We start from the raw sequence: 26,008 nt of genomic DNA on the forward strand, positions 1-26,008 counted from the left end.
TATGAATAAATTAATAATAAAAATAGGAAAATATGTCAATCATTATTTGAATATGTTGGTAACCCGTTGCATAAAAGTGAAGCCGGTGTTTGGAGGATATATTGGATATACTAACCTCCAAACAACGGCTTCTCGAGCATTATCACTTAAAAGTGCTTTTCAAGTGCTTGCCTGGGCCCACATCCAAATCTACCTTAAATGCTTCATTTCATTTTCAGAGAAGACCTTGAAGAGTGTGCAACTTTCAGACTCTAATTTAAATTACTTCTCATAAATGTGGGCATTCTTTGACTTGTACATTCATATTATGACAGCTGGAGAGTCACACTCATTTCCCTGCAATGTTCATAAGGCCCCTAATCCATATATCTAAATGCTTCATATAGCAGCTCCATCACAGACAGGTTGGCTTTACTATCACACCATAACAAGTTAGAAAAGGTTTATCCTTCATTTAGAAATGCATCCAAATAAGAAACAAGGAGGAGTTTTATGTTGATGATAAACAAACCAATTGTATATTAGTGAGGAGTTTGTCAGCTCCGACGGCCAAAAAAGATTTCTTGCTCAATTACAAAAATTGCCACTGTCTGCGAGAGGAAGATTAAGTCTTTGGCCATAAAACAGCTAGATGTGTTATTTATTGGACAACCCATGATCCTTACTGATTCATCACCTCCTCTAATAACCATCTGCCCACTACCTCCACTGCTCATGTCTGGACAGAAAACAAAGAACACTTCCTGGTCCTCTATCTGAGGATGCACTTGGCCATGACATAGTCTACACCAGAAAGTGTTTTTTAGGGGGCGTGATTATATTTGTGCCTCCAGTTCTGGAAAGAGAGATCTCATTTGTTCCTGCCAAAAAAATGCCTTCTCATTTGTCAAACGTCTGCGGACTTGCAGCAGGGGCAGCTGGGGCATGAGTGTGATCACCACCTCCTCTCATGGCTGACTGACCTCTACTCCTGTGGATGAAATTCTCAGACGTTCTGATGTTCACAGTGAGCAGCAGAAGAAAAGTATTTGAAGATGAGTTGAGGGTGTTTCTAGACTAGATGATGCAGTAGCAGATGTATTGTACCACTAATAAGCTATAAGCTAATATTGAGTATTTAGCAGAGGAATCAGCCCCCCCAATTGACGCTTCGCTAAGCCCCCCTTGGTTACTGTTCAATCCTTGGACAACATTTTCCTGGGAAGCCAAATTCCCTCTTCTAACCATTGGTGAAATCCTCTCACTATGATCTAAAATTGTGTTTTTAATACTCAATTAATTTCAACACAGACTAGCCCTTGCTAATCAGGAAACTCTTCATGGGAACCTGTTAAAATAATGTTTGTAGTGTGGCTAGTCACTGAAAGGCTCTGATCATTGTCAGCATGCAGTCAAAGCTACAACCAGTTTTGGAGCAAACTAGTGCCCTCAAATCATATCCTGATGTCGACAGCAGATAGAAGTTGCATTAATAACATGGCTAACTTAGCTACCTAACAGACATTTTGAGAAAACAAGTTAAATTACATGGCTAGCTAGCTTGCATTAGCAACATTTGGTGGTCAATGAGACTGAGAGCTGGCTAACCAGCTGTAGCAAAAGTATAATTTCGGATTCTAAAAATACCGTCTCTGCATTCTGTGAATCACATTCACAAGTACCCCTGGTGCACTGTTCAATTATTTAGCCAGTTAAACAATTACTTTTTTGAATAAATTTATTTTCCCACTGTGCTCACTGCTTTCATGTGTTTCAAAGTTACAAATGGAATGCTACGATTGGTTGCCCAAAATTCTGGGGCGGGACTTAAAACCCAAATCTTGATTCCTGCCTTTAAACAGAACCTAGCAGCAGCTTTTCACTATTGTGGATTGTTTTATCCATCCCTGGGGTGGGTTCAGTGGTCAGAGGTGGTGTTGGTGTGCTTTGTCAGAGTACTTAATCAGAGGAAATAATGCCTAGAATGATCCTTGGGGAAAGCAGCTTAAACGCCTTCTTTCTTGACAAAAGTAAGAACAGATCAAATTAAGTGGTTTCATACTTCCTCTGCAAAGAGGATTAAGCCGACTAATACCCCAAAGTGTTTAAATGATTAAAGCTGGTTAATGGGCATTAGAGAGGCCTTCCAGCCCAGGGTTTCAGTGTTGGCTGGTAAATCAAAGAGAGGTGGTCAAAAGCCTCAGTGAGAGAGGTGTAACACTATTAAACGAACACTACGTACTGTAGGTCCTAAGCCTCCCAACTTCAATGAAATATTCTTTACTTTTCTATGAAAGAAATGTGTAAAGCATGTAGGGCCTACACTAAAAGACTGTTGTCATGCAGGTGAAAGAGGACCCAAACGCGACTTAACAGAAACAGAGTTTATTAATGTTCAAAACGGAATAACAGAAATCCTCTAGATTGTAGAGGGGAAAACAACTGGAGAAGCGGCCACAGACTGCAGGTCGCTTCGGGTAGGCGCAGGCCGTAGTCGACTGAGACACCTGCTCACACGCAGCGTCTGATGAAGGCACAAAACACGACAGGACAGGGTGATACACAATCACGGCAAAAACACGACAGGACAGGGCGAAACGCAATCACAGCATGGTGAATACAATACAAGGAACCGACGGCACAGGAACGGATCACAAAGGAATAAATAGGGACTCTAATCAGGGGAAAGGATCGGGAACAGGTGTGGGAAGACTAAATGATGATTAGGGGAATAGGAACAGCTGGGAGCAGGAACGGAACGATAGAGAGAAGAGAGAGCGAGAGAGTGAGAGAGGGAGGGGGAGAGAGAGGGATAGGAGGGAAAGAACCAAATAAGACCAGCAGAGGGAAACGAATAGCATGGGGAGCACAGGGACAAGACATGATAATAAATGACAAACATGACAGTACCCCCCCACTCACCGAGCGCCTCCTGGCGCTCTCGAGGAGGAACACTGGCAGCAACGGAGGAAATCATAGATCAAACGGTCCAGCACGTCCCGAGAAAGAACCCAACTCCTCTCCTCAGGACCGTAAGAAAAACGATAAAAAGGGAAACTAGGGTACTACTCTAAAAAAAAATGAGAACTAGGGACAGACTGAGACACAGCAAGGGCAGGGACAAGAACAGGAGAGATGCGATGGCAGGGAACAGACTGAGACCCAGCAAGACCAGGAGCAGAAGCAGAAAAAAATTACCAGACTTCTTCTGCGCGCAGTCTGAACACGCAGCCACGAAACGGCGCGTGTCACGCTCCTGAGTCGGCCACCAAAAGCGCTGGCGAATAGACGCAAGAGTGCCTCGAACACCGGGATGACCAGCTAACTTGGCAGAGTGAGCCCACTGAAGAACAGCCAGACGAGTGGAAACAGGAACGAAAAGGAGGTTACTAGGACAAGCGCGCGGCGACGCAGTGTGCGTGAGTGCTTGCTTAACCTGTCTTTCAATTCCCCAGACTGTCAACCCGACAACACGCCCATAAGGAAGAATCCCTCGAGATCAGTAGAAGCCACAGAAGAACTAAACAGACGGGATAAGGCATCAGGCTTGGTGTTCTTGCTACCCGGACGGTAAGAAATCACAAACTCGAAACGAGCGAAAAACAACGCCCAACGAGCTTGACGGGCATTAAGTCGTTTGGCAGAACGGATGTACTCAAGGTTCTTATGGTCTGTCCAAACGACAAAGGAACGGTCGCCCCCTCCAACCACTGTCGCCATTCGCCTAGGGCTAAGCGGATGGCGAGCAGTTCACGGTTACCCACATCATAGTTGCGCTCAGATGGCGACAGGCGATGAGAAAAATAAGCGCAAGGATGAACCTTATCGTCAGACTGGAAGCGCTGGGATAGAATGGCTCCCACGCCTACCTCTGAAGCGTCAACCTCGACAATAAATTGTCTAGTGACGTCAGGAGTAACGAGGATAGGAGCGGACGTAAAACGTTCTTTTAGAAGATCAAAAGCTCCCTGGGCGGAACCGGACCACTTAAAACACGTCTTGACAGAAGTAAGAGCTGTGAGAGGGGCAGCAACTTGACCGAAATTACGAATGAAACGCCGATAGAAATTAGCGAAACCTAAAAGCGCTGCAACTCGACACGTGACCTTGGAACGGGCCAATCACTGACAGCTTGGACCTTAGCGGAATCCATCTGAATGCCTTCAGCGGAAATAACGGAACCGAGAAAAGTAACGGAGGAGACATGAAAAGAGCACTTCTCAGCCTTTACGTAGAGACAATTCTCTAAAAGGCGCTGTAGAACACGTCGAACGTGCTGAACATGAATCTCGAGTGACGGAGAAAAAATCAGGATATCTTTCAAGATAGACAAAAACAAAAATGTTCAGCATGTCTCTCAGAACATCATTAACTAATGCCTGAAAAACAGCTGGCGCATTGGCGAGACCGAACGGCAGAACCCGGTACTCAAAATGCCCTAACGGAGTGTTAAACGCCGTTTTCCACTCGTCCCCCTCTCTGATGCGCACGAGATGGTAAGCGTTACGCTAAGAACAAGGTCCAACTTAGTAAAGCACCTGGCTCCCTGCAGAATCTCGAAGGCTGATGACATAAGGGGAAGCGGATAACGATTCTTAACCGTTATGTCATTCAGCCCTCGATAATCCACGCAGGGCGCAGAGTACCGTCCTTCTTCTTAACAAAAAGAACCCCGCCCCGGCCGGAGAAGAAGAAGGCACTATGGTACCGGCGTCAAGAGACACAGACAAATAATCCTCGAGAGCCTTACGTTCGGGAGCCGACAGAGAGTATAGTCTACCTTGAGGAGGCGTGGTCCCTGGAAGGAGATCAATACTACAATCATACGACCGGTGAGGAGGAAGGGAGTTGGCTCGGGACCGACTGAAGACCGTGCGCAGATCATGATATTCCTCCGGCACTCCTGTCAAATCGCCAGGTTCCTCCTGAGAAGTAGGGAGAGAAGAAACGGGAGGGATGGCAGACATTAAACACTTCACATGACAAGAAACGTTCCAGGATAGGATAGAATTACTAGACCAATTAATAGAAGGATTATGACATACTAGCCAGGGATGACCCAAAACAACAGGTGTAAACGGTGAACGGAAAATCAAAAAAGAAATAGTCTCACTGTGGTTACCAGATACTGTGAGAGTTAAAGGTAGTGTCTCAAATTTGATACTGGGAAGATGACTACCATCTAAGGCAAACATGGGCGTAGGCTTGTCTAACGGTCTGAAAGGAATGTTATGTTTCCGAACCCATGCTTCGTCCATGAAACAACCCTCAGCCCCAGAGTCAATCAAGGCACTGCATGTAGCACCCGAACCGGTCCAGCGTAGATGGACCGACATAGTAGTACAAGATCTAGATGAAGAGGACTGAGTAGTAGCGCTCACCAGTAGCCCTCCGCTTACTGATGGGCTCTGGCCTCTTACTGGACATGAATTAACAAAATGTCCAGCAACTCCGCAATAGAGGCACAGGCGGTTGGTGATCCTCCGTTCCCTCTCCTTATTCGAGATGCGAATCCCTCCCAGCTGCATGGGCTCAGTCTCAAAGCCAGAGGAGGGAGATGGTTGCGATGCGGAGCAGGGAAACACCGTTGATGCGAGCTCTCTTCCACGAGCCCGGTGACGAAGATCTACCCGTCGTTCTATGCGGATGGCGAGAGCAATCAAAGAGTCCACATCTGAAGGAACCTCCCGGGAGAGAATCTCATCCTTAACCACTGCGTGGAGTCCCTCCAGAAAACGAGCGAGCAGCGCCGGCTCGTTCCACTCACTAGAGGCAGCAAGAGTGCGAAACTCAATGGAATAATCCGTTATGGACCGTTCACCTTGGCATAAGGAAGCCAGGGCCCTAGAAGCCTCCCCACCAAAAACTGAACGGTCAAAAACCCGAATCATCTCCTCTTTAAAGTTCTGGAATTTGATAGAGCAATCAGCCCTTGCCTCCCAGATAGCTGTGCCCCATTCTCGAGCCCGGCCAGTAAGGAGTGAAATGACGTAAGCAACCCGAGCTCTCTCTCTAGAGTATGTGTTGGGTTGAGAGAGAACACAATCTCACACTGCGTGAGAAAGGAGCGGCACTCAGTGGGCTGCCCGGAGTAGCAAGGTGGGTTATTAACCCTAGGTTCTGGAGGCTCGGCAGGCCAGGAAGTAACAGGTGGCACGAGACGTAGACTCTGGAACTGTCCAGAGAGGTCGGAAACCTGAGCGGCCAGGTTCTCCACGGCATGGCGAGCAGCGGACAATTCCTGCTCGTGTCTGCCGAGCATGGCTCCTTGGATCTCGACGGCAGTGTAACGAGCGTCTGAAGTCGCTGGGTCCATTCCTTGGTCGGTTCCTTCTGTCATGCAGGTGAAAGAGGACCCAAACGCGACTTAACAGAAACAGAGTTTATTAATGTTCAAAACGGAATAACAGAAATCCTCTAGATTGTAGAGGGGAAAACAACTGGAGAAGCGGCCACAGACTGCAGGTCGCTTCGGGTAGGCGCAGGCCGTAGTCGACTGAGACACCTGCTCACACGCAGCGTCTGATGAAGGCACAAAACACGACAGGACAGGGTGATACACAATCACGGCAAAAACACGACAGGACAGGGCGAAACGCAATCACAGCATGGTGAATACAATACAAGGAACCGACGGCACAGGAACGGATCACAAAGGAATAAATAGGGACTCTAATCAGGGGAAAGGATCGGGAACAGGTGTGGGAAGACTAAATGATGATTAGGGGAATAGGAACAGCTGGGAGCAGGAACGGAACGATAGAGAGAAGAGAGAGCGAGAGAGTGAGAGAGGGAGGGGGAGAGAGAGGGATAGGAGGGAAAGAACCAAATAAGACCAGCAGAGGGAAACGAATAGCATGGGGAGCACAGGGACAAGACATGATAATAAATGACAAACATGACAACTGTTCCACTGAAACGCCCTTTTTCTACCTTGAAGACTATGAAATAGAATAGGACCATAAACCTATGGTTGACAAATATTGTATCAGCCATTTGGTGACAGAGGACCTAAATATAGACTAGGCAATAGAACGGAGGCCATGGTAAACACTATACATATTCACAAATAAGACAGTGTCCAGCTATACCCAGATGGCAAAGATTGGACTAGTCAACAGTACATTATGGATAAGTGGATGAATGGACCAATATTGCCATGTGTGTTCAGTGTGTTTCAAAGTGTTACTGCAATGGGCTTTCTATTGTGAACTGATTAAATCGATCGAGAGAGAGAGAGAACCTGTTCCCTCTGCCTCTGAGCTATAATATACTTTTTTCCAAAAGCATTTGTGTCCATCGTAGGTAGACATGTCCGGTTCTACCCCATCGCCTCGCTCATCTAAACACAAGGTGACTCTGTGACAGACGCAGCTCATCAGACAGCTCATGAGGCCACATGCTTCTAAACGCAGCCTCATGTTTCCCTCATAAAGTCCCCTTCAGCAGGTTAATGCTTCACCCAATGCATCTGACAGAGGAGAGGCAGACATAGAGACACTGCACACAACAAAAAATGTGTCTGTTTTTCTATGGAAAATAAACTACTAAAGCCTTGACCTGGAAACAACCACGAGCTCCTACCTCCCCAGCCAATTTATGAGGTGGCTGGGGAGGTCTCTTTTATTGGCAGACTCAACAGCCTTGGTTTCTCAAATGACTGCCTCGCTTGTTTCACCAACTACTTCTCAGACAAAGTTCAGTGTGTCAAATCGGAGGGTCTGTTGTCCGGACCTCCGGCAGTCTCTATGGGGGTGCCACAGGGTTCAGTTCTCGGGCCGACTCTTTTCTCTGTCTACAGAGCTCTTGCTGCTCGTGATTCTCTGATCCACCTCTACGCAGACGACACCATTCTGTATACTTCTGGCCCTTTTTTGGACACTGTGTTAACTAACCTCCAGATGAGCTTCAATGCCATACAGCTCTCCTTCCATGGCCTCCAACTGCTCTTAAATGCAAGTAAAACGAAGTGCCTGCTCTTCAACCGATTGCTGCCCGCACCTGCCTGCCCGTCCAGCATCACTACTCTGGATGGTTCTGACTTAGAATATGTGGACAATTACAAATACCTAAGTGTCTGGTTAGACTGTAAACTCTCCTTACAGACTCACATTAAGCATCTTCAATCCAAAATTAAATTTAGAATCAGCTTCCTATTTCGCAACAAAGCATCCTTCATTCATGCTGCCAAACATACCCTCGTAAAACTGACTATCCTACCGATCCTTGACTTTGGCGATGTCATTTATAAAATAGCCTCCAACACTCTACTCAGAAAATTGGATGCAGTCTATCACAGTGCCATCTGTTTTGTCACCAAAGCCCCATATACTACCCACTACATCGACCTGTATGCTCTCGTTGGCTGGCCCTCGCTTCATATTCGTCGCCTAACCCACTGGCCCCAGGTCATCTATAAATCTTTGCTAGGTAAAGCCCCGCCTTATCTCAGCTCACTGGTCACCATAGCAGCACCCACCCATAGCACGCGCTCCAGCAGGTATATTTCACTGGTCACCCCCAAAGCCTATTCCTCCTTTGGCCGCATTTCCTTCCAGTTCTCTGCTGCCAATGACTGGAACGAATTGCAAAAATCACTAAAGCTGGAGACTCATATCTCCCTCACCAACTTTAAGCATCAGCTGTCAGAGCAGCTCACAGATCACTGCACCTGTACATAGCCCATCTGTAAATACCCATCCAACTACCTCATCCCCATATTGTTATTTAATTTTGCTCCTTTGCCTCACGGTATCTCCACTTGCACATTCATCTTCTGCATATCTATCACTCCAGTGTTTAATTACTAAATTGTAATTACTTCGCCACTACGGCCTATTTATTGCCCTACCTTCCTAATCTTACCTCATTTGCACACACTGTATATAGATTTTTTTCCTATTGTGTTATTGACTGTACGTTTGTTTATTCCATGTGTAATTCTGTGTTGTTGTTTGTGTCACACTGCTTGCTTTATCTCGGGCAGGTCGCAGTTGTAAATGAGAACTTGTTCTCAACTGGCCAACCTGGTTAAATGAAGGAGAAATAAAAAAATAAAAAATGAAGGTCTAAAAGAAACCCGTCAATATGTTGAAAGCTCCACCTTGGCTTCTGTGTGGGGCCAATTATTACATGTCTGTGTCTAGTAACTTGAACGTTGTGTGATGACATTCAGAATTGTATTTACTGGCACTAAACAACTGTTGGTGCTGATGTGGTTGGATTTAGCTATTTGCATCCTATAAATGGTTAAGTCATTGCCTAATAGATTTTCCTGGTGACATGTCAAAAGTATCAAAGCTTAATTCCAGTGTGTGGAATTTGTCACGGTCACTATTTTGCTGTGCTTGCATTGAAATCGCATATATATTAATGTTATGTAAACACTATTTACAATGATAAATTGAAGGCATGAAATCTTAAGCAGCTTAGGAGGGCATTAAGGTCAACCAAACTGGCAGACTTATAATACATTCATGAGCTTCATCTGAAATATTAACCAAATGTAAATGCAAGGATATTAACAATGTTAATTCGTTTCTAATGTGATGCGGCACCTGAATAGTAGGGTTGATTTATTCTAGATTTGATCATGTCCTCGAGCTCAGACTCAGACATAGACCATTTTGAATAGTAGCTCATGAAAGTCACAGTAATAAAAACAGAGACAATTGAAAAGACTCCACAAATTCTATAATGAAAATGGTAAATAATAATGTCACGTCATTGTTAAGAACTAAAAAGGGTATAGGGACGTTATACACAGAAGTAAAATGAGTACCCATCCTACAAACGTCATGCTCACCAGACCAGGGATAGGAACATGGAAGGCTGTGTCAGTCTGTAGGACATCAAGATCTATCTTCTTCAAGAGGAGTGTATGTCCATACGATGACGCTGGACCCCGACGGCATAGTCATCCGCACCTCGCCGTGTAACATAGATGAGCGGTGGTGATTCTACCATCAAGCACGCTCTGTAGACTAGGCTACAACCGACTTTGTGTCGCAAAGTGGATGGAAGACATATCTTCGATGTACTTTATATGAGCTATAGCTATTACTGATAGTCATTTAGAGAGTGATTGAGGAAGTGAACCCAAGCGGTGAGTGTGCGTAAAATATCCACCTTCTCTCCAGACTGGGTTCAATACGCAGCGGTCTGTCTTCTCAGCTAGCGGCACACAACATAGAGCGGGCCGTCAGTTCATGTTTCAACAGAGAGCGAAAGTGACCTGCAAATTGGTCCTCGTTTTGTTTTATCAATTTTTCAAATTTTATGATGTGAACTTATATGAGGTACAGGGGTATGATTGTGAGCCCAATTCGCTTTCCATCGACTCTTGGACAACTGTAAAGGGAATGCTATTGAGGCAGTCTGTGGCAGGATCTTATACAAAGGTAAGATCGATGGACTCAATTGATTACCTTGAATTGTTTTGATTTGCATTGCATACTGTCATGTATTTTCACTTTGTATGTCATTGATTGTTCATCTAAGTTTCCCTATAATTCATGATTTGTAAATGTAATATCTTGAGATTCTGATTAAACATTAAGTGTAAATGCCATTAGATATAAATAATGGATGTAAAATGTATAGAGACAGACTGCCATTGATATATATATGTGGAATAGGAATGTGACATTTCCGAATTGGCCATTCAATTAGCCATAGTTTTATTCCAAAATGGACTAAGCACTGTAAAATATTGTTAGAAGTGATTTATCATTTCAGATAGTTGTCACCTCTCAAAAATGTATTATATCATATTAATCAGAGAGAGAGCAAGAGAGAGACAGAGACAGAGAGAGAACAGCTCATGAGCCCTCCTCATACACACACCAAACTGTGCTCTCTAGCCACAGACTCATACAAACATAAGTGCATGTCACTGTCTGTCTGATAAGTTATTAGTGGAGATGAAATGTGCTTTTTGTTGTGTAATGTACTGTGAAATGGAATTTCCTCTATTCTGAAAAGCAGCAAAGATGCATCCTCAAAGGCATATGAGAATCACTTTGTAATTCCATTTAAATATCCTCTGGAGATACTTATATAAAGGGAATGTAAATCTTAATTGATACTTTGCTTTGATGTGTAGAGGAGAAAGCACTTGTCTGCTGTGGGAATCTTCCCAAATGGACATGATTTTTCATAGAGTTACAGGTCCACGCTGAATTAACAAGTATTGCTACAGCCCTTAGATAAGCTTCTTACTGTACATATTCTGTGATATTGCTCCTGGGTGAATCCCCAAAAACATATTCCTAGAAGGGAGGATAAACTATTACTCAGAATTCCGTCCCACTATGCCTTCTTCCACACATAAACCTCTACATGACGACTAATCTGACATAGCCACCTTAATGCCATCATTCCATAGTCGACCTATAGAATGCTATGACTATGCTATAGGAATGCAGGATATAGGCAACTCACTGGGTTTTTCCATTGCATGCCATGCGAGACAGAAAATATCCCATCACGTACCAGGATTAAGCTGATAGGTTCTCCTTTCATCAGAACCTCAGTGAGTAGGCTTGGGTGGAAAGATTAAGAAGGTCTTTTCATAAACTTCCTCTGGGACTGACCTGGTCCGCTTCCATTGGCTACGAGTTTTATTTATTTATTTATTTATTCCCTGTCTGATAGTGATAGAGGGAATTGTGGTGAGTTTTGCCAGCTCTTCAGAGCATGTGAATCATACTGCTTAAAACCACAAACTAGCTCACAGGAAAACATGTTACCCTGGTGACACGCTCCCCTGATGGTGTTATTGTCATTATTGAAATAGCCTCTTGAGAATACACTTACCGTAGCATGAAAATACCTTTGCTATTTGCTTTTGCTTTGTTTTGCTTGATTTCATAGAGCTAAAGTGACTACAGTCAACATCACTGGAGCTTATTCATGACCTATGAGAGGCTTTCCCCCTCTTCTAGAGCAAGGCACTCCAATGATGCAGTGATGAGGGTAGCTCAGCACTCTGATCAGTATGCATTGCAAAATCCTTAAACATTTGTCTTCATCTTACTTGGTTGGAGGGAGCTTGGAAAATGATGAATGACTTTCTACCACCGTTTTTATATGAATTTAGGGGCATGAAATGTGCAACAGTTACAGATGGTGATTTGGTGGTTTAGGTGTGGGTGAATGCCATTAGTTTAATACCGTGTGAAGAATATAGCAGATTCTATTGTCATTGCATTGGCAAGAGTTTCATACAAATTAATGTCATTACATATCATACCTCATCCCACTTTCCGTAACTCTACCTGTCTTTTCCCTTCCAGCTCGTTATCAGTGTTTGCGGTCTATCCACTCTGATCTCCCTGAAGTCCCTCTCTGTCTCCCACCATGGAGAGTCTGAGTGAGCTGCAGAACCCTCTTCTAGATAAGACCAGCAGTAGACACGTGGTCCACAACGACTACCAGGCGTACCAGAGTGACTACCCCAACCACCAGTACCAGGAGAACATCATTGGTTACTTTGTCACAGGCAGCAACGGCAAGACTCAGGCCCAGCAGTTCCTGGATGCTACCTCTCTGCACTTAGCAGTGGAGGCCTTCTATAGGCCCAACTTTATCCTGTATAAGGACAATGTCAGCCTCCAGAGCAAGGACTCTAAGAGTGAGAGCTCCGAGACCACGTTCACAGAGAACAAGGACAGTGTGTTGGGAGTGGAGGGAGCCCCCATAGAGGACCCTCAGGACAAACTAATGGGAGAGAAGGATGTGACGATCCAAACTGTGTCCTATGAGGTGGAGGAGGAAGGACACGAGTATGAGGTGAGAGATCACACAGAGGGCAACTATAAATGACCAACTACAACTTTGGATTTGAGATGTGTTGATGCTCATACAGGCTAAACAATGAGCATTGTTCAAATCAAAAGGTTGTTTTTTATTAGTAGAGAGCAGTTGGACATAAATTAATAGGACGATTAAAATAAAAAGGTTTACATGTACGTCAAATTGTGTGGATTGTAATAGTGAGTTGCAGAAATCAATCCCAGAATAATGGGTCACGGCACTCAATGCTTTTCATGATAACTATTTCATTTCCAACAAATCTCCCTACCTCTTTCTAATAGGCTGCTAAAGCAGCCAGCATGATTAATGTCTATTTATTCCACCTAACTGTCTGTTCACCAAATGACCAATTTGGTGTATTTTATAGCAATCTTACAAATCAAATACAGGGGTAATTGTACTGTTTTTCTCTTCCATAATTGTTGGCAAATCTCCCTGTTCATCTTTGATCATATCACTCCAGTCCTTTTGTTATGTTAGGACAAAACTGTGACTAAGCACCTCAAACTAAAACGGTGACAGTGGGAGAGCAACTTCTTTTGAAAAGTGGAACAATCTCATTTCATGCAGCAAGGGTTGTAAAATACCCATTGTCGTGAGTTGGCAGCGGGGGGAGTGCATAGATCCCTAACTGGACTTACGATCAGTCCAGCTCCTGTCACTAGGAGCTCAGCAGATGGATAGATTCACAGCAGAGACGGCCATTAATGCCACAGCTAATGCAGTGCTTTGAGAGTATTAGAGACTGGGCTGAAGCATGGCCTGACACAAAATGGCCAGCAGATCAATTATTCCAGGTAGATTCAAAGAACAAATTAATCTGATTAACACCCAGGAGATGAAAGTTGGGCTTCCAGTTGGAACTTGAGAGCTGGTTCTCTTGGTTAACCCTCTGTCAAGCATTTGTGTGCGTGTGTGTGAGTGCGCGTGTGTGTCGGTAGATCATTTCATCCTTGGATGTAGTTCCAAGAATTGGAGATGAAGTGGGTGTGCCAGCCAGGTGTGTGTTGATGTGATACAGCTCTCTACAGCTGGAGATCAAAGCTCTGTAGAAGGCTTTTAAAGTGAACATGCTCTCAACACACTTAGACAAGAGGGAAAACGCTGGACGATAATTCTTACACGTCAAAGTCAGTATCTGCTGTTAGTTCTTCTATACATGTTGTGTTTATCATAAGTTATGGAATTTCTCTTGGACAGATCTACAAGAAAACGAGCAGCTGTAGTTCAGGTGTTTGTGTTTTTCCTCACTGGCTTTTGGGACAAATCACTATTTCGCAGGTGTTAGCATCTTTCGAATTTCAGAAGGGGACGGGACATTCAGTCCGTAACTGCACAGAGAGAGGGTGGAGCTCCTCGTTCCAGTTCCGCTCCTTGCTCTAGCATCTCTTCTCGTAACACGTATGGACCCGAAACTTAATCGCTCAGCTGACCAATTACTTGAGACATTAGTTCTGTGTTAACCAAGATAAAAGATTATGTTGAAAACCCTGCATCTGTATGCTGAATTCCAAGATGGTGTAGCAGTAAGTCGTCCTGTCGTGTCATGTCCCTTGTGTATATCGTTTCTTTTTCGTTTTTTACATATTTTTCTTCGCATATCTCTTTAAAAACATTTTGCTAAACCTAAGCTTCCAAATACTCTCCTGCAACCCGCCTCACCCAATGTAGCTATTTTTCCTAAAGTATTTATATTTACTTCGGAACCGGAACCCCTCAACTGAAGCTAGCCAGCTAACCACCAGCTATGCTAGCGGTCTTCAGCTAACCGGTCATCAGCTAACCTTCAGCCCGGAAAGCTCTCGCCAGTTCGAACAACGCGACTCTAACCAGAGCATAACGGACCTATTTATTTTTCATCCCCGGATGCATCCCCGGATTCCCACCGCAAACGGAACATTTTTTCAGCTGGATCTTCACAACTAGCTAGCTAGCGTTTCCACCCACTTAGCTTGAAGCTAGCCCGGCCAGAGCACCTGTAGCATACTCCTGGGCTACAATACCCGGGCCCATGACCGGTCTATCGATGTCACCGCATGAAGAGGAATAAACAGACTCACCCCATTGCGACGTCCCCTAAAGGCTAACTCTCTAGCCCTCGCTATCTCCCTGCTTGCTAATTTGGCCTGCTAACTGCTAGCTTGTCTATCTCCGGTCCGCTAACTGCTACCTTGTCTAGCCCAGGCCTACGAACTGTTAGCTTGTTAGCACAGGCCTGCTAACCGTCTGAATCGCCGCGTCCCAAACACTCACTAGACCCATATTTACTCTCTATCTCTTTTTGATTTTTAATTTGTTTATACCTTCCGGAAACCTGCCTCACCCAATGTGATACGGAATCGCTATTATTTTTAATTTTTTAGAACACACTCAAGAACCTCCAGACGCTAACCAGCTAACTAGCTACAAGCTATTTAGTCATTGTTAGTTTTTTAAAAACCTGGATAACACTCGCCAGTCCAGCTTCCCTGCCCATCCACCGCTGCCCCCTGGACACTGATCTCTTGGCTACATAGCTGATGCACGCTGGACTGTCCATTAATCACGGTACTCCATTCTGCTTGTTTGTTTTATCTGTCGGCCCCGTTGCCTAGTCAACGCCATTTTACCTGCTGTTTGTTGTGCTAGCTGATTAGCTGTTGTTGTCTCACCTACTGTTTTAGCTAGCTTTCCCAATTCAACACCTGTGATTACTGTATGCCTCGCTGTATGTCTCTCTCAAATGTCGATATGCCTTGTATACTGTTGTTCAGGTTAGTTATCATTGTTTTAGTTCACAATGGAGCCCCTAGTTCCACTCTTCATACCCCTGTTTCCTCCTTTGTCCCACCTCCCACACATGCGGTGACCTCACCCATTACAACCAGCATGTCCAGAGATACAACCTCTCTCATCATCACCCAGTGCCTGGGCTTACCTCCGCTGTACCCGCACCCCACCATACCCCTGTCTGCGCATTTTGCCCTGAATATACTCTACCATGCCCAGAAACCTGCTCCTCTTATTCTCTGTCCCCAACGCTCTAGGCGACCAGTTTTGATAGCCTTTAGCCGCACCCTCATACTACTCCTTCTCTGTTCCGCGGGTGATGTGGAGGTAAACCCAGGCCCTGCATGTCCCCAGGCACCCTCATTTGTTGACTTCTGTGATCGAAAAAGCCCAGTTCGAACTACTAATTTTGAAAATTACTCTCTCCAGAAATAAGTCTCTCACTGTTGCCGCCTGCTACCGACCCCCCTCAGCTCCCAGCTGTGCCCTGGACACCATTTGTGAATTGATCGCCCCCCATCTAGCTTCAGAGTTTGTTCAGTTAGGTGACCTAAACTGGGATATGCTTAACACCCCGGCAGTCCTACAATCTAAGCTAGATGCCCTCAATCTCACACAAATCATCAAGGAACCCACCAGGTACAACCCTAACTCTGTAAACAAGGGCACCCTCGTAGACGTCATCCTGACCAACTGGCCCTCCAAATACACCTCCACTGTCTTCAACCAGGACCTCAGCGATCACTGCCTCATTGCCTGTATCCGCCACGGAGCTGCAGTCAAACGACCACCCCTCATCATTGTTAAACGCTCCCTAAAACACTTCTGTGAGCAGGCCTTTCTAATCGACCTGGCCCGGGTATCCTGGAAGGACATTGACCTCATCCCGTCAGTTGAGGATGCCTGGTCATTCTTTAAAAGTAACTTCCTCACCATTTTAGATAAGCATGCTCCGAACTAAGAACAGATACAGCCCTTGGTTCACTCCAGACCTAACTGCCCTCGACCAGCACAAAAACATCCTGTGGCGGACTGCAATAGCATCGAATAGTCCCCGTGATATACAACTGTTCAGGGAAGTCAGGAACCAATACACGCAGTCAGTCAGGAAAGCTAAGGCCAGCTTCTTCAGGCAGAAGTTTGCATCCTGTAGCTCCAACTCCAAAAAGTTCTGGGACACTGTGAAGTCCATGGAGAATAAGAGAACCTCCTCCCAGCTGCCCACTGCACTGAGGCTAGGTAACACGGTCACCACCGATAAATCCATGATTATCGAAAACTTCAATAAGCATTTCTCAACGGCTGGCCATGCCTTCCGCCTGGCTACTCCAACCTCGGCCAACAGCTCCGCCCCCCGCAGCTCCTCGCCCAAGCCTCTCCAGGTTCTCCTTTACCCAAATCCAGATAGCAGATGTTCTGAAAGAGCTGCAAAACCTGGACCCGTACAAATCAGCTGGGCTTGAAAATCTGGACCCTCTATTTCTGAAACTATCCGCCGCCATTGTCGCAACCCCTATTACCAGCCTGTTCAACCTCTCTTTCATATCGTCTGAGATCCCCAAGGATTGGAAAGCTGCCGCAGTCATCCCCCTCTTCAAAGGGGGAGACAACCTGGACCCAAACTGTTACAGACCTATATCCATCCTGCCCTGCCTATCTAAGGTCTTCGAAAGCCAAGTCAACAAACAGGTCACTGACCATCTCGAATCCCACCGTACCTTCTCCGCTGTGCAATCTGGTTTCCGAGCCGGTCACGGGTGCACCTCAGCCACACTCAAGGTACTAAACGATATCATAACCACCATCGATAAAAGACAGTACTGTGCAGCCGTCTTCATCGACCTTGCCAAGGCTTTCGACTCTGTCAATCACCATATTCTTATCGGCAGACTCAGTAGCCTCGGTTTTTCGGATGACTGCCTTGCCTGGTTCACCAATTACTTTGCAGACAGAGTTCAGTGTGTCAAATCGGAGGCATGCTGTCCGGTCCTCTGGCAGTCTCTATGGGGGTGCCACAGGGTTCAATTCTCAGGCCGACTCTTTTCTCTGTATATATCAATGATGTTGCTCTTGCTGCGGGCGATTCCCTGATCCACCTCTACGCAGACGACACCATTCTATATACTTTCGGCTCGTCATTGGACACTGTGCTATCTAACCTCCAAACGAGCTTCAATGCCATACAACACTCCTTCCGTGGCCTCCAACTGCTCTTAAACGCTAGTAAAACCAAATTCATGCTTTTCAACCGATCGCTGCCTGCACCCGCAAGCCAGACTAGCATCACCACCCTGGATGGTTCCGACCTTGAATATGTGGACATCTATAAGTACCTAGGTGTCTGGCTAGACTGCAAACTCTCCTTCCAGACTCATCTCAAACATCTCCAATCGAAAATCAAATCAAGAGTCGGCTTTCTATTCCGCAACAAAGCCTCCTTCACTCACGCCGCCAAGCTTACCCTAGTAAAACCGACTATCCTACCGATCCTCGACTTCGGCAATGTCATCTACAAAATGGCTTCCAACACTCTACTCAGCAAACTGGATGCAGTCTATCACAGTGCCATCCGTTTTGTCACTAAAGCACCTTATACCACCCACCACTGCGACTTGTATGCTCTAGTCGGCTGGCCCTCGCTACATATTCGTCGCCAGACCCACTGGCTCCAGGTCATCTACAAGTCCATGCTAGGTAAAGCTCCGCCTTATCTCAGTTCACTGGTCACGATGGCAACACCCATCCGTAGCACGCGCTCCAGCAGGTGTATCTCACTGATCATCCCTAAAGCCAACACCTCATTTGGCCGCCTTTCGTTCCAGTACTCTGCTGCCTGTGACTGGAACGAACTGCAAAAATCGCTGAAGCTGGAGACTTTTATCTCCCTCACCAACTTCAAACATCAGCTATCTGAGCAGCTAACCGATCGCTGCAGCTGTACATAGTCTATTGGTAAATAGCCCACCCATTTTCACCTACCTCATCCCCATACTGTTTTTATTTATTTACTTTTCTGCTCTTTTGCACACCAATATCTCTACCTGTACATGACCATCTGATCATTTATCACTCCAGTGTTAATCTGCAAAATTGTAATTATTCGCCTACCTCCTCATGCCTTTTGCACACATTGTATATAGACTCCCCCTTTTTTTCTACTGTGTTATTGACTTGTTAGTTGTTTACTCCATGTGTAACTCTGTGTTGTCTGCTCACACTGCTATGCTTTATCTTGGCCAGGTCGCAGTTGCAAATGAGAACTTGTTCTCAACTAGCCTACCTGGTTAAATAAAGGTGAAATTAAAAATTAAAAAATACATTTAAAACATGGTTCTCAGTAGGCATATGATGGCATTAACTGTTCCACACAATAACACATGACTGGACCATGTCCTCAATGACACCCATCTAAATTCTTTACTCAGTAATTATTTTTGTTTTGCTAAGCTCTGTGCAATGTTTAATATCCATAATTGTAGATGAAAAGCAAGTTTTTTCAAAATGTCAACAGTTTAGTCCCTCTGCCAGCGTTTCCCACCAGATGTGATAGGGAATCAGGATACTGCTGGTGTGTAAGGGGTAAAACAAGACTCAGGCCTGGGTGTGGGTGAATATGCCATTCCTTAGTGACTGGAGCCATGGCTGTCTGTGTGACCTGTGGGTGCGCCCAGTGTCCCCTGCCGTCATTAACGAGCCCTCTGGGAGTGCAGTCTGAGGATAATTAACAGACCAGTGCAGTGGAGGAGTCTCATCAATTACACTGGCCTCAAAATGCCTGCCGCTACTGGCTGACTGGCTAACTCTCAGATTGGCTTTAGTGTAATGCACCACTGTCTGTCCATATTCCCATAACAAGTCTAGCAATCTATCCACAGCGACATGGGCATTCATTAGAAATGTGGTTGGATGTAGAGAATCTCACCTGGTGCTACAGGTCTCCACCAGGAATTATTTCACAAGTCCATTGTGGGCCAAAATATCTTGGCCATTGGTCATGCATGTGGGTCTCCGTGTGCAACTTCATACAAAATTGACATAGCTTCTGTAGCTATATAATCGTATGGATGTAAAGTATTATGTAATACATTTTAGATCCTCTATCACTTTGTTCTCTCTACAAGCACAGTACTTGTGGCGTTTAATGCACAATGCAAGGGCACATCAATATGTTTATCACTCTCTCTAACATGTTTGCCAATGGGTGAGAAAGTGATATGAGGGTTTTGCCACTATGTCCACTTTGTCTACATGCTGTATTATAATTGGCTGTAGAGCTTTGACAGACACTCCCTCTGCCCGCCTCTCCGCCTCTCCTCTCGTCCTCTTTAAATTGGCTCGTTTATTTTCGGCCCTGAACATCCATTTTCATTTCCTCTCTTCCCTCAGTCGCCTAGGTTTGTTTGATCCCTGCGAGTAACAAGACTAACAAATGAATCCTGTCCTGATGGAGGGCCATTCATTTAATCAAACAGCAGCTCCCTCTCTGGGAGAACTGCAAAGGTGAGGCTTTCTCTTCTTAAAGGTCATCCCAGAGATGTGGCTCCTTGTGTTTGGCTCTCAACTTTTGTCCCCGTACCAGAGTGCCCACAGCAGCGTCAGACTTTTCCATTCGTTAGTCCTTCAGCTACCCAGGGGCCTCTGAGGAGGATCAAGGCACAGCACCACAACCCTCAGAACATTCACAGCCTCTCAAGCAAACAGATGAGAGTTGATGGCACCTTAATTGTGGAGGCTTTTATTTTATTATTATTTTTTATTTATTTTACTAGGCAAGAAGTTAAGAACAAATTCTTATTTTCAATGACGGCCTAGGAGCAGTACGACACATTTGTACCTTGTCAGCTCAGGGATTTGAACTTGCAACCTTTCGGTTACTAGTCCAACCCTCTAACCACTAGGCTACCCTGCCTTGTGGTAATGGTAATACATGGTTACTATGTGTTTGATGCCATTCCATTTGCTCCATTCCAGCCATTATATATATATTTTTATTTTTTTAGGTACATTTACATTTAAGTCATTTAGCAGACGCTCTTATCCAGAGCGACTTACGAGGTAAGTGAGTTAATAACAAGTTCTTATTTATAATGACAGCCTACCGGGGCAGGACGACAGATTTGTACCTTGTCAGCTTAGGGATTTGATCTAGCAACATTTTGGTTACTGGCCCAATGCTCTAACCATTAGGCTACCTGCTACCCCATGATGAGCCATCCTCCCCTCAGCAGCTTCCTGTGGTGGAGGTGCACATGAAGGATGGGGGAGGGGTCTTTCTCGTTCTGTAGAGGCAATTTAGCACATAAATTACACTGTCTTCTTCCCGTTTCCGCTGTCACCTGGTGATGATGAAACAGTCCGTTAATCCAGCGGTATCTGTCAGGTCGCTTATGGGTGTTGACAGAAATACAAATCCTCTCTGCCTGGCTGAGCCCATCATGTCCTACATGTAAGCAGAACAAGGGCAGATATGCCTGGGGGTGTTTGTCATCAACTATCACACTGTTCACAGTATGTCACAGTGTATCACATTATGTCTGCAGTGCAAAGTGACTTGCCTGACAAGTTCAGGTCCATGGAACAATGTTGTAGAATCTGACCCTATAATCTAGCAGATTTTTTGTGTTAGAAACAGCTTTGAGGTACACATACTGATTTAAAAATGCATTAAAATGTGTAAGTAGATAATCTAGCATGAGTAGCTCATCGACAATTAACTATTGGCGGGAGGATGGGGAGGGCCCTGGCGATGGTGAGGCCCCTAGTGAAGCCAGGAAAATAACCTCTCCCTCAACAAAATGAAGGACCTGATCATGGACTTCATGAAACAGCAGAGGGAGCACGCCCCTATCTACATCGTCGGTCCACCCACACAGACAGTGTGGTGAGAAGGCGCAACAGTGGCTCTTCAACCTCAGGAGGCTAAAGAAATTTGGCTTGGCACCTAAAACCCTCACACACTTTTACAGATGCACAATTGAGAGCATCCTGTCGGGCTGTATCACTGCCCAGTACAGCAACTGCACCACCCACAACCGCAGGGCTCTCCGGAGGGTGGTGCAGTCTGCCCAACGCATCACCAAAAGCACACTGCCTGCCCTCCTGGACACCTACAGCACCCAATGTCACAGGAAGGCAAAAAGTTAATTTAGGACATCAACCATACGAGCCATGGCCTGTTCATTCCACTATCATCCAGAAGGCGAGGTCAGTGTGGGTACATCAAAGCTGGGACCAAGAGACTGAAAAACAGCTTCTATCTCAAGGCCATCAGACTGTTAAATAACCATCATTAGCCGGCTACCACCCCATTACTCAACCCTGCACCTAGAGGCTGCTGTTGTATGTACATAGATATGGAATCACTGGTCACTTTAATAATGGAACACAAGTCACTATAATAATGTGTACATACTGCTTTACTCATCTCATATGTATATACAGTATTCTATTATACTGTATTTTAGTCAGCGCTCATCCTAATATGTATATACAGTGCCTTGCGAAAGTATTCGGCCCCCTTGAACTTTGCGACCTTTTGCCACATTTCAGGCTTCAAACATGAAGATATAAAACTGTATTTTTTTGTGAAGAATCAACAACAAGTGGGACATAATCATGAAGTGGAACGACATTTATTGGATATTTCAAACTTTTTTAACAAATCAAAAACTGAAAAATTGGCCGTGCAAAATTATTCAGCCCCCTTAAGTTAATACTTTGTAGCGCCACCTTTTGCTGCGATTACAGCTGTAAGTCGCTTGGGGTATTCTCTATCAGTTTTGCACATCGAGAGACTGACATTTTTTCCCATTCCTCCTTGCAAAACAGCTCGAGCTCAGTGAGGTTGGATGGAGAGCATTTGTGAACAGCAGTTTTCAGTTCTTTCCACAGATTCTCGATTGGATTCAGGTCTGGACTTTAACTTGGCCATTCTAACACCTGGATATGTTTATTTTTGAACCATTCCATTGTAGATTTTGCTTTATGTTTTGGATCATTGTCTTTTTGGAAGAGAAATCTCCGTCCCAGTCTCAGGTCTTTTGCAGACTCCATCAGGTTTTCTTCCAGAATGGTCCTGTATTTGGCTCCATCCATCTTCCCATCCATTTTAACCATCTTCCCTGTCCCTGGTGAAGAAAAGCAGGCCCAAACCATGATGTTGCCACCACCATGTTTGACAGTGGGGATGGTGTGTTCAGGGTGATGAGCTGTGTTGCTTTTACACCAAACATAACATTTTGCATTGTTGCCAAAAAGTTCAATTTTGGTTTCATCTGACCAGAGCACCTTCTTCCACATGTTTGGTGTCTCCCAGGTGGCTTGTGGCAAACTTTAAACAACACTTTTTATGGATATCTTTAAGAAATGGCTTTCTTCTTGCCACTCTTCCATAAAGGCCAGATTTGTGCAATATACGACTGATTGTTGTCCTATGGACAGAGTCTCTCACCTCAGCTGTAGATCTCTGCAGTTCATCCAGAGTGATCATGGGCCTCTTGGCTGCATCTCGGATCAGTCTTCTCCTTGTATGAGCTGAAAGTTTAGAGGGACGGCCAGGTCTTGGTAGATTTGCAGTGGTCTGATACTCCTTCCATTTCAATATTATCGCTTGCACAGTGCTCCTTGGTATGTTTAAAGCTTGGGAAATCTTTTTGTATCCAAATCACAACAGTATCTCGGACCTGCCTGGTGTGTTCATCTTCATGATGCTCTCTGCGCTTTTAACGGACCTCTGAGACTATCACAGTGCAGGTGCATTTATACGGAGACTTGATTACACACAGGTGGATTGTATTTATCATCATTAGTCATTTAGGTCAACATTGTATCATTTAGAGATCCTCACTGAACTTCTGGAGAGAGTTTGCTGCACTGAAAGTAAAGGGGCTGAATAATTTTGCACGCCCAATTTTTCAGTTTTTGAGTTGTTAAAAAAGTTTGAAATATCCAATAAATGTCGCACCACTTCATGATTGTGTCCCACTTGTTGTTGATTCTTCACAAAAAAATACAGTTTTATATATTTATGTTTGAAGCCTGAAATGTGGCAAAAGGTCGCAAAGTTCAAGGGGGCCGAATACTTTCGCAAGGCACTGTATCTTAATTCCATTCATTCACTTTTAGATTTGTGTGTTTTGTTGTGAATTGTTAGATACTACTGCACTGTTGGAGCTAGGAACACAAGCAATACGCTACACCCTCAATAACATCTGCTAAATACATGTATGTGACCAATCAAATTTGATTTGATTTGGCGTCACCATAATGTAGTTGTTCAGACGTACACCAAAAGTGACTATCCCAACTGACTGGCTCTTTCCTGTGCCCTTCCCTCCCAGAGTGACAGCTCCAGTGACAGTGAGAGTGAGGACAACTTCATCATGCTACCCCCCAGGGACCACCTGGGCCTGGCCATCTTCTCCATGCTCTGCTGCTTTTGGCCCCTAGGGATCGCAGCCTTTTACTTTTCCCAGAGGGTGAGTCCAGGACCAGTACACTTTTACACCTACTACCCTGTTATTAATGCTAATTACCCCCAGAACACTCTGCAAGTTCAGTAGGCACAAGTGCTCTCTCACAAGTGTAACGCAGCTCATTTTCTACATCCATCGGCCCATACCAATTATTACAGACCATTTACTGCGTAAACTGTGTAGGTACCCGCCCCTATTTACTCTTGTGATCACAAGCAACCATACAGCAGAGAGCAAAGGAAACTGAGTACAGCTCAAACTAAAGGATGATTGTGCCGCTATATATACAGTATATTTTATTTTCAATTATGGTCACATTTAGTCAATCAAATACCTCAACAATAAATGTTATTTTATGTTAGCAATACATTTCCCAAGGGAGTATCTAGGTGATACTATTTACATGTATTTTTCAGTAGATAATGAACAGACAGGATAGCTGCTGCCCCCAGGACTGTCTCACCATTATTGTGATTATACTGAACCCCAGGTCTATCTATAAATAGCAGCACTTTAGTGAGCAGGTTCTGAATGCAGCAGGTCCCCTCCCTGCCCCCTAATCCAACTACAATTTATCTCAGTGGTTCGCAACATCTCTCAAACTAATTGCAAAGACAATTACATTGTAAAATGACCCAAATAAATGTGTCAAAAGGACAAATGGGTTATGTGAGGGTCCTTTCGGAGGGATACAAAAACATCCAAACACCACATTAGTCACTTTCAAAATGGTAGTGACATAATTGCCATAGCAACTAATGTCTTGTTTTCTCGCTCTACAGTAAATGTACACCTACTCACATTTTTCTCAGTCATATTTAATCATGACTCATTTCTCTATATTTTGTCTTTCAGACTAGCAAGGCCATTGCTAAGGGAGACTTCTCCAGGGCAAGCAGTAGCTCCAGAAGAGCCCTGTTCCTTGCTGTTCTCTCCATCACCATCGGGGCAGGGATGTACGTGGGGGTGGTGGTGGCCCTCGTAGCCTACCTGTCCACGTCTGGAGGACATGTATAGCAGCAGAACCACGGCCACGGGGGAGTGCTTAGGAAGCTGTCTCTTCTATGGCAACCCTGAAGCACCATCCCCTATAGATGTGGCTCTGTCTAGATGTTTGGGGTGAGGAGCAGCAGAGAGGATAGAGGAGGAGAGGAAGGAACAGAGTCAGTGTTTTGAAATGTTTACCCTGACCAAACAATGTAAACCACAGACGTATCCATCTGGATTACACCCTTGTGTCTATTTCCCAGCATCTTCTCTCTAGGTTTATCAGCCTGATAATGATGTTCAAGGTTCACAAAGTAATGAGGAAAACATCAATGGAAAGATGACTGTTCTGCTCCTAGTAAAATTAAAGTGATGATACTAATTCCAGAGCTAAACTCCTCCACTGATCTTCATCATTATCATGGAGGCCCCCATCCATCATTTTTGCAGTTCTCTTTAAATACTTCATGTGCAAATGATGTTTTTGTTCTTATTGATTTCCATGCCACAAGGAGTCATAATGAGCCAGTCATTGTGTCTGAAATGCTACATCAAGAAGGCTTACTTTACTGATTATTCATCAAACTGCTCGCCAGTCCAGGTTCTGGGAAATTAATCTGCCATCATCAGTCAATCGACTCTCAACACAGAAACCTATCGGAGAATGTAGATAAAACTGGTGAGCAGTGATCAAGAGGAAAATGTGTTTATTGTGCACTGTATCTCCTGTCAGAATAAATACATTTGGCATGAATAATTTTCCTGTTGCCTGTCTTTCTCACTTATTCATTGTTTCCTTGAGGAGTGTGGAGAGGGGCATTTCTGACCGTATAATAGAGGGATGTCAGAATGCATTGTTGGCCACTGTGAGTTATATTGACAATTTGCTCGCCTCCTGGCTTCTCCCCTCACTGGCACTGCTTCTCTGTTCTCTGTGTTTGGCATCACTCATGGTCTCGCCTTGAGGTGACTTTAACTGCCAG

The 26,008-nt window shown here is 44.8% G+C and overlaps 1 protein-coding gene across 1 annotated transcript; it reads left to right on the plus strand.

Annotated features, from left to right (window-relative positions):
- Positions 1 to 9,809: 9,809 nt before the first annotated feature.
- LOC124045260 (synapse differentiation-inducing gene protein 1-like) lies at positions 9,810 to 25,778 on the plus strand. Its single transcript, XM_046364544.1, has 4 exons — positions 9,810 to 10,379; positions 12,276 to 12,771; positions 23,904 to 24,041; positions 24,894 to 25,778. Exons 2-4 carry the CDS (start codon positions 12,340 to 12,342, stop codon positions 25,053 to 25,055), a joined length of 732 nt encoding a protein of 243 aa, XP_046220500.1. The 5' UTR covers positions 9,810 to 10,379; positions 12,276 to 12,339; the 3' UTR covers positions 25,056 to 25,778.
- The last annotated feature ends 230 nt before the right edge of the window (positions 25,779 to 26,008 follow it).

The sequence above is a fragment of the Oncorhynchus gorbuscha genome, linkage group LG10 (genome assembly GCF_021184085.1).
Source record: "Oncorhynchus gorbuscha isolate QuinsamMale2020 ecotype Even-year linkage group LG10, OgorEven_v1.0, whole genome shotgun sequence".
Lineage (NCBI taxonomy): Eukaryota > Metazoa > Chordata > Actinopteri > Salmoniformes > Salmonidae > Oncorhynchus > Oncorhynchus gorbuscha.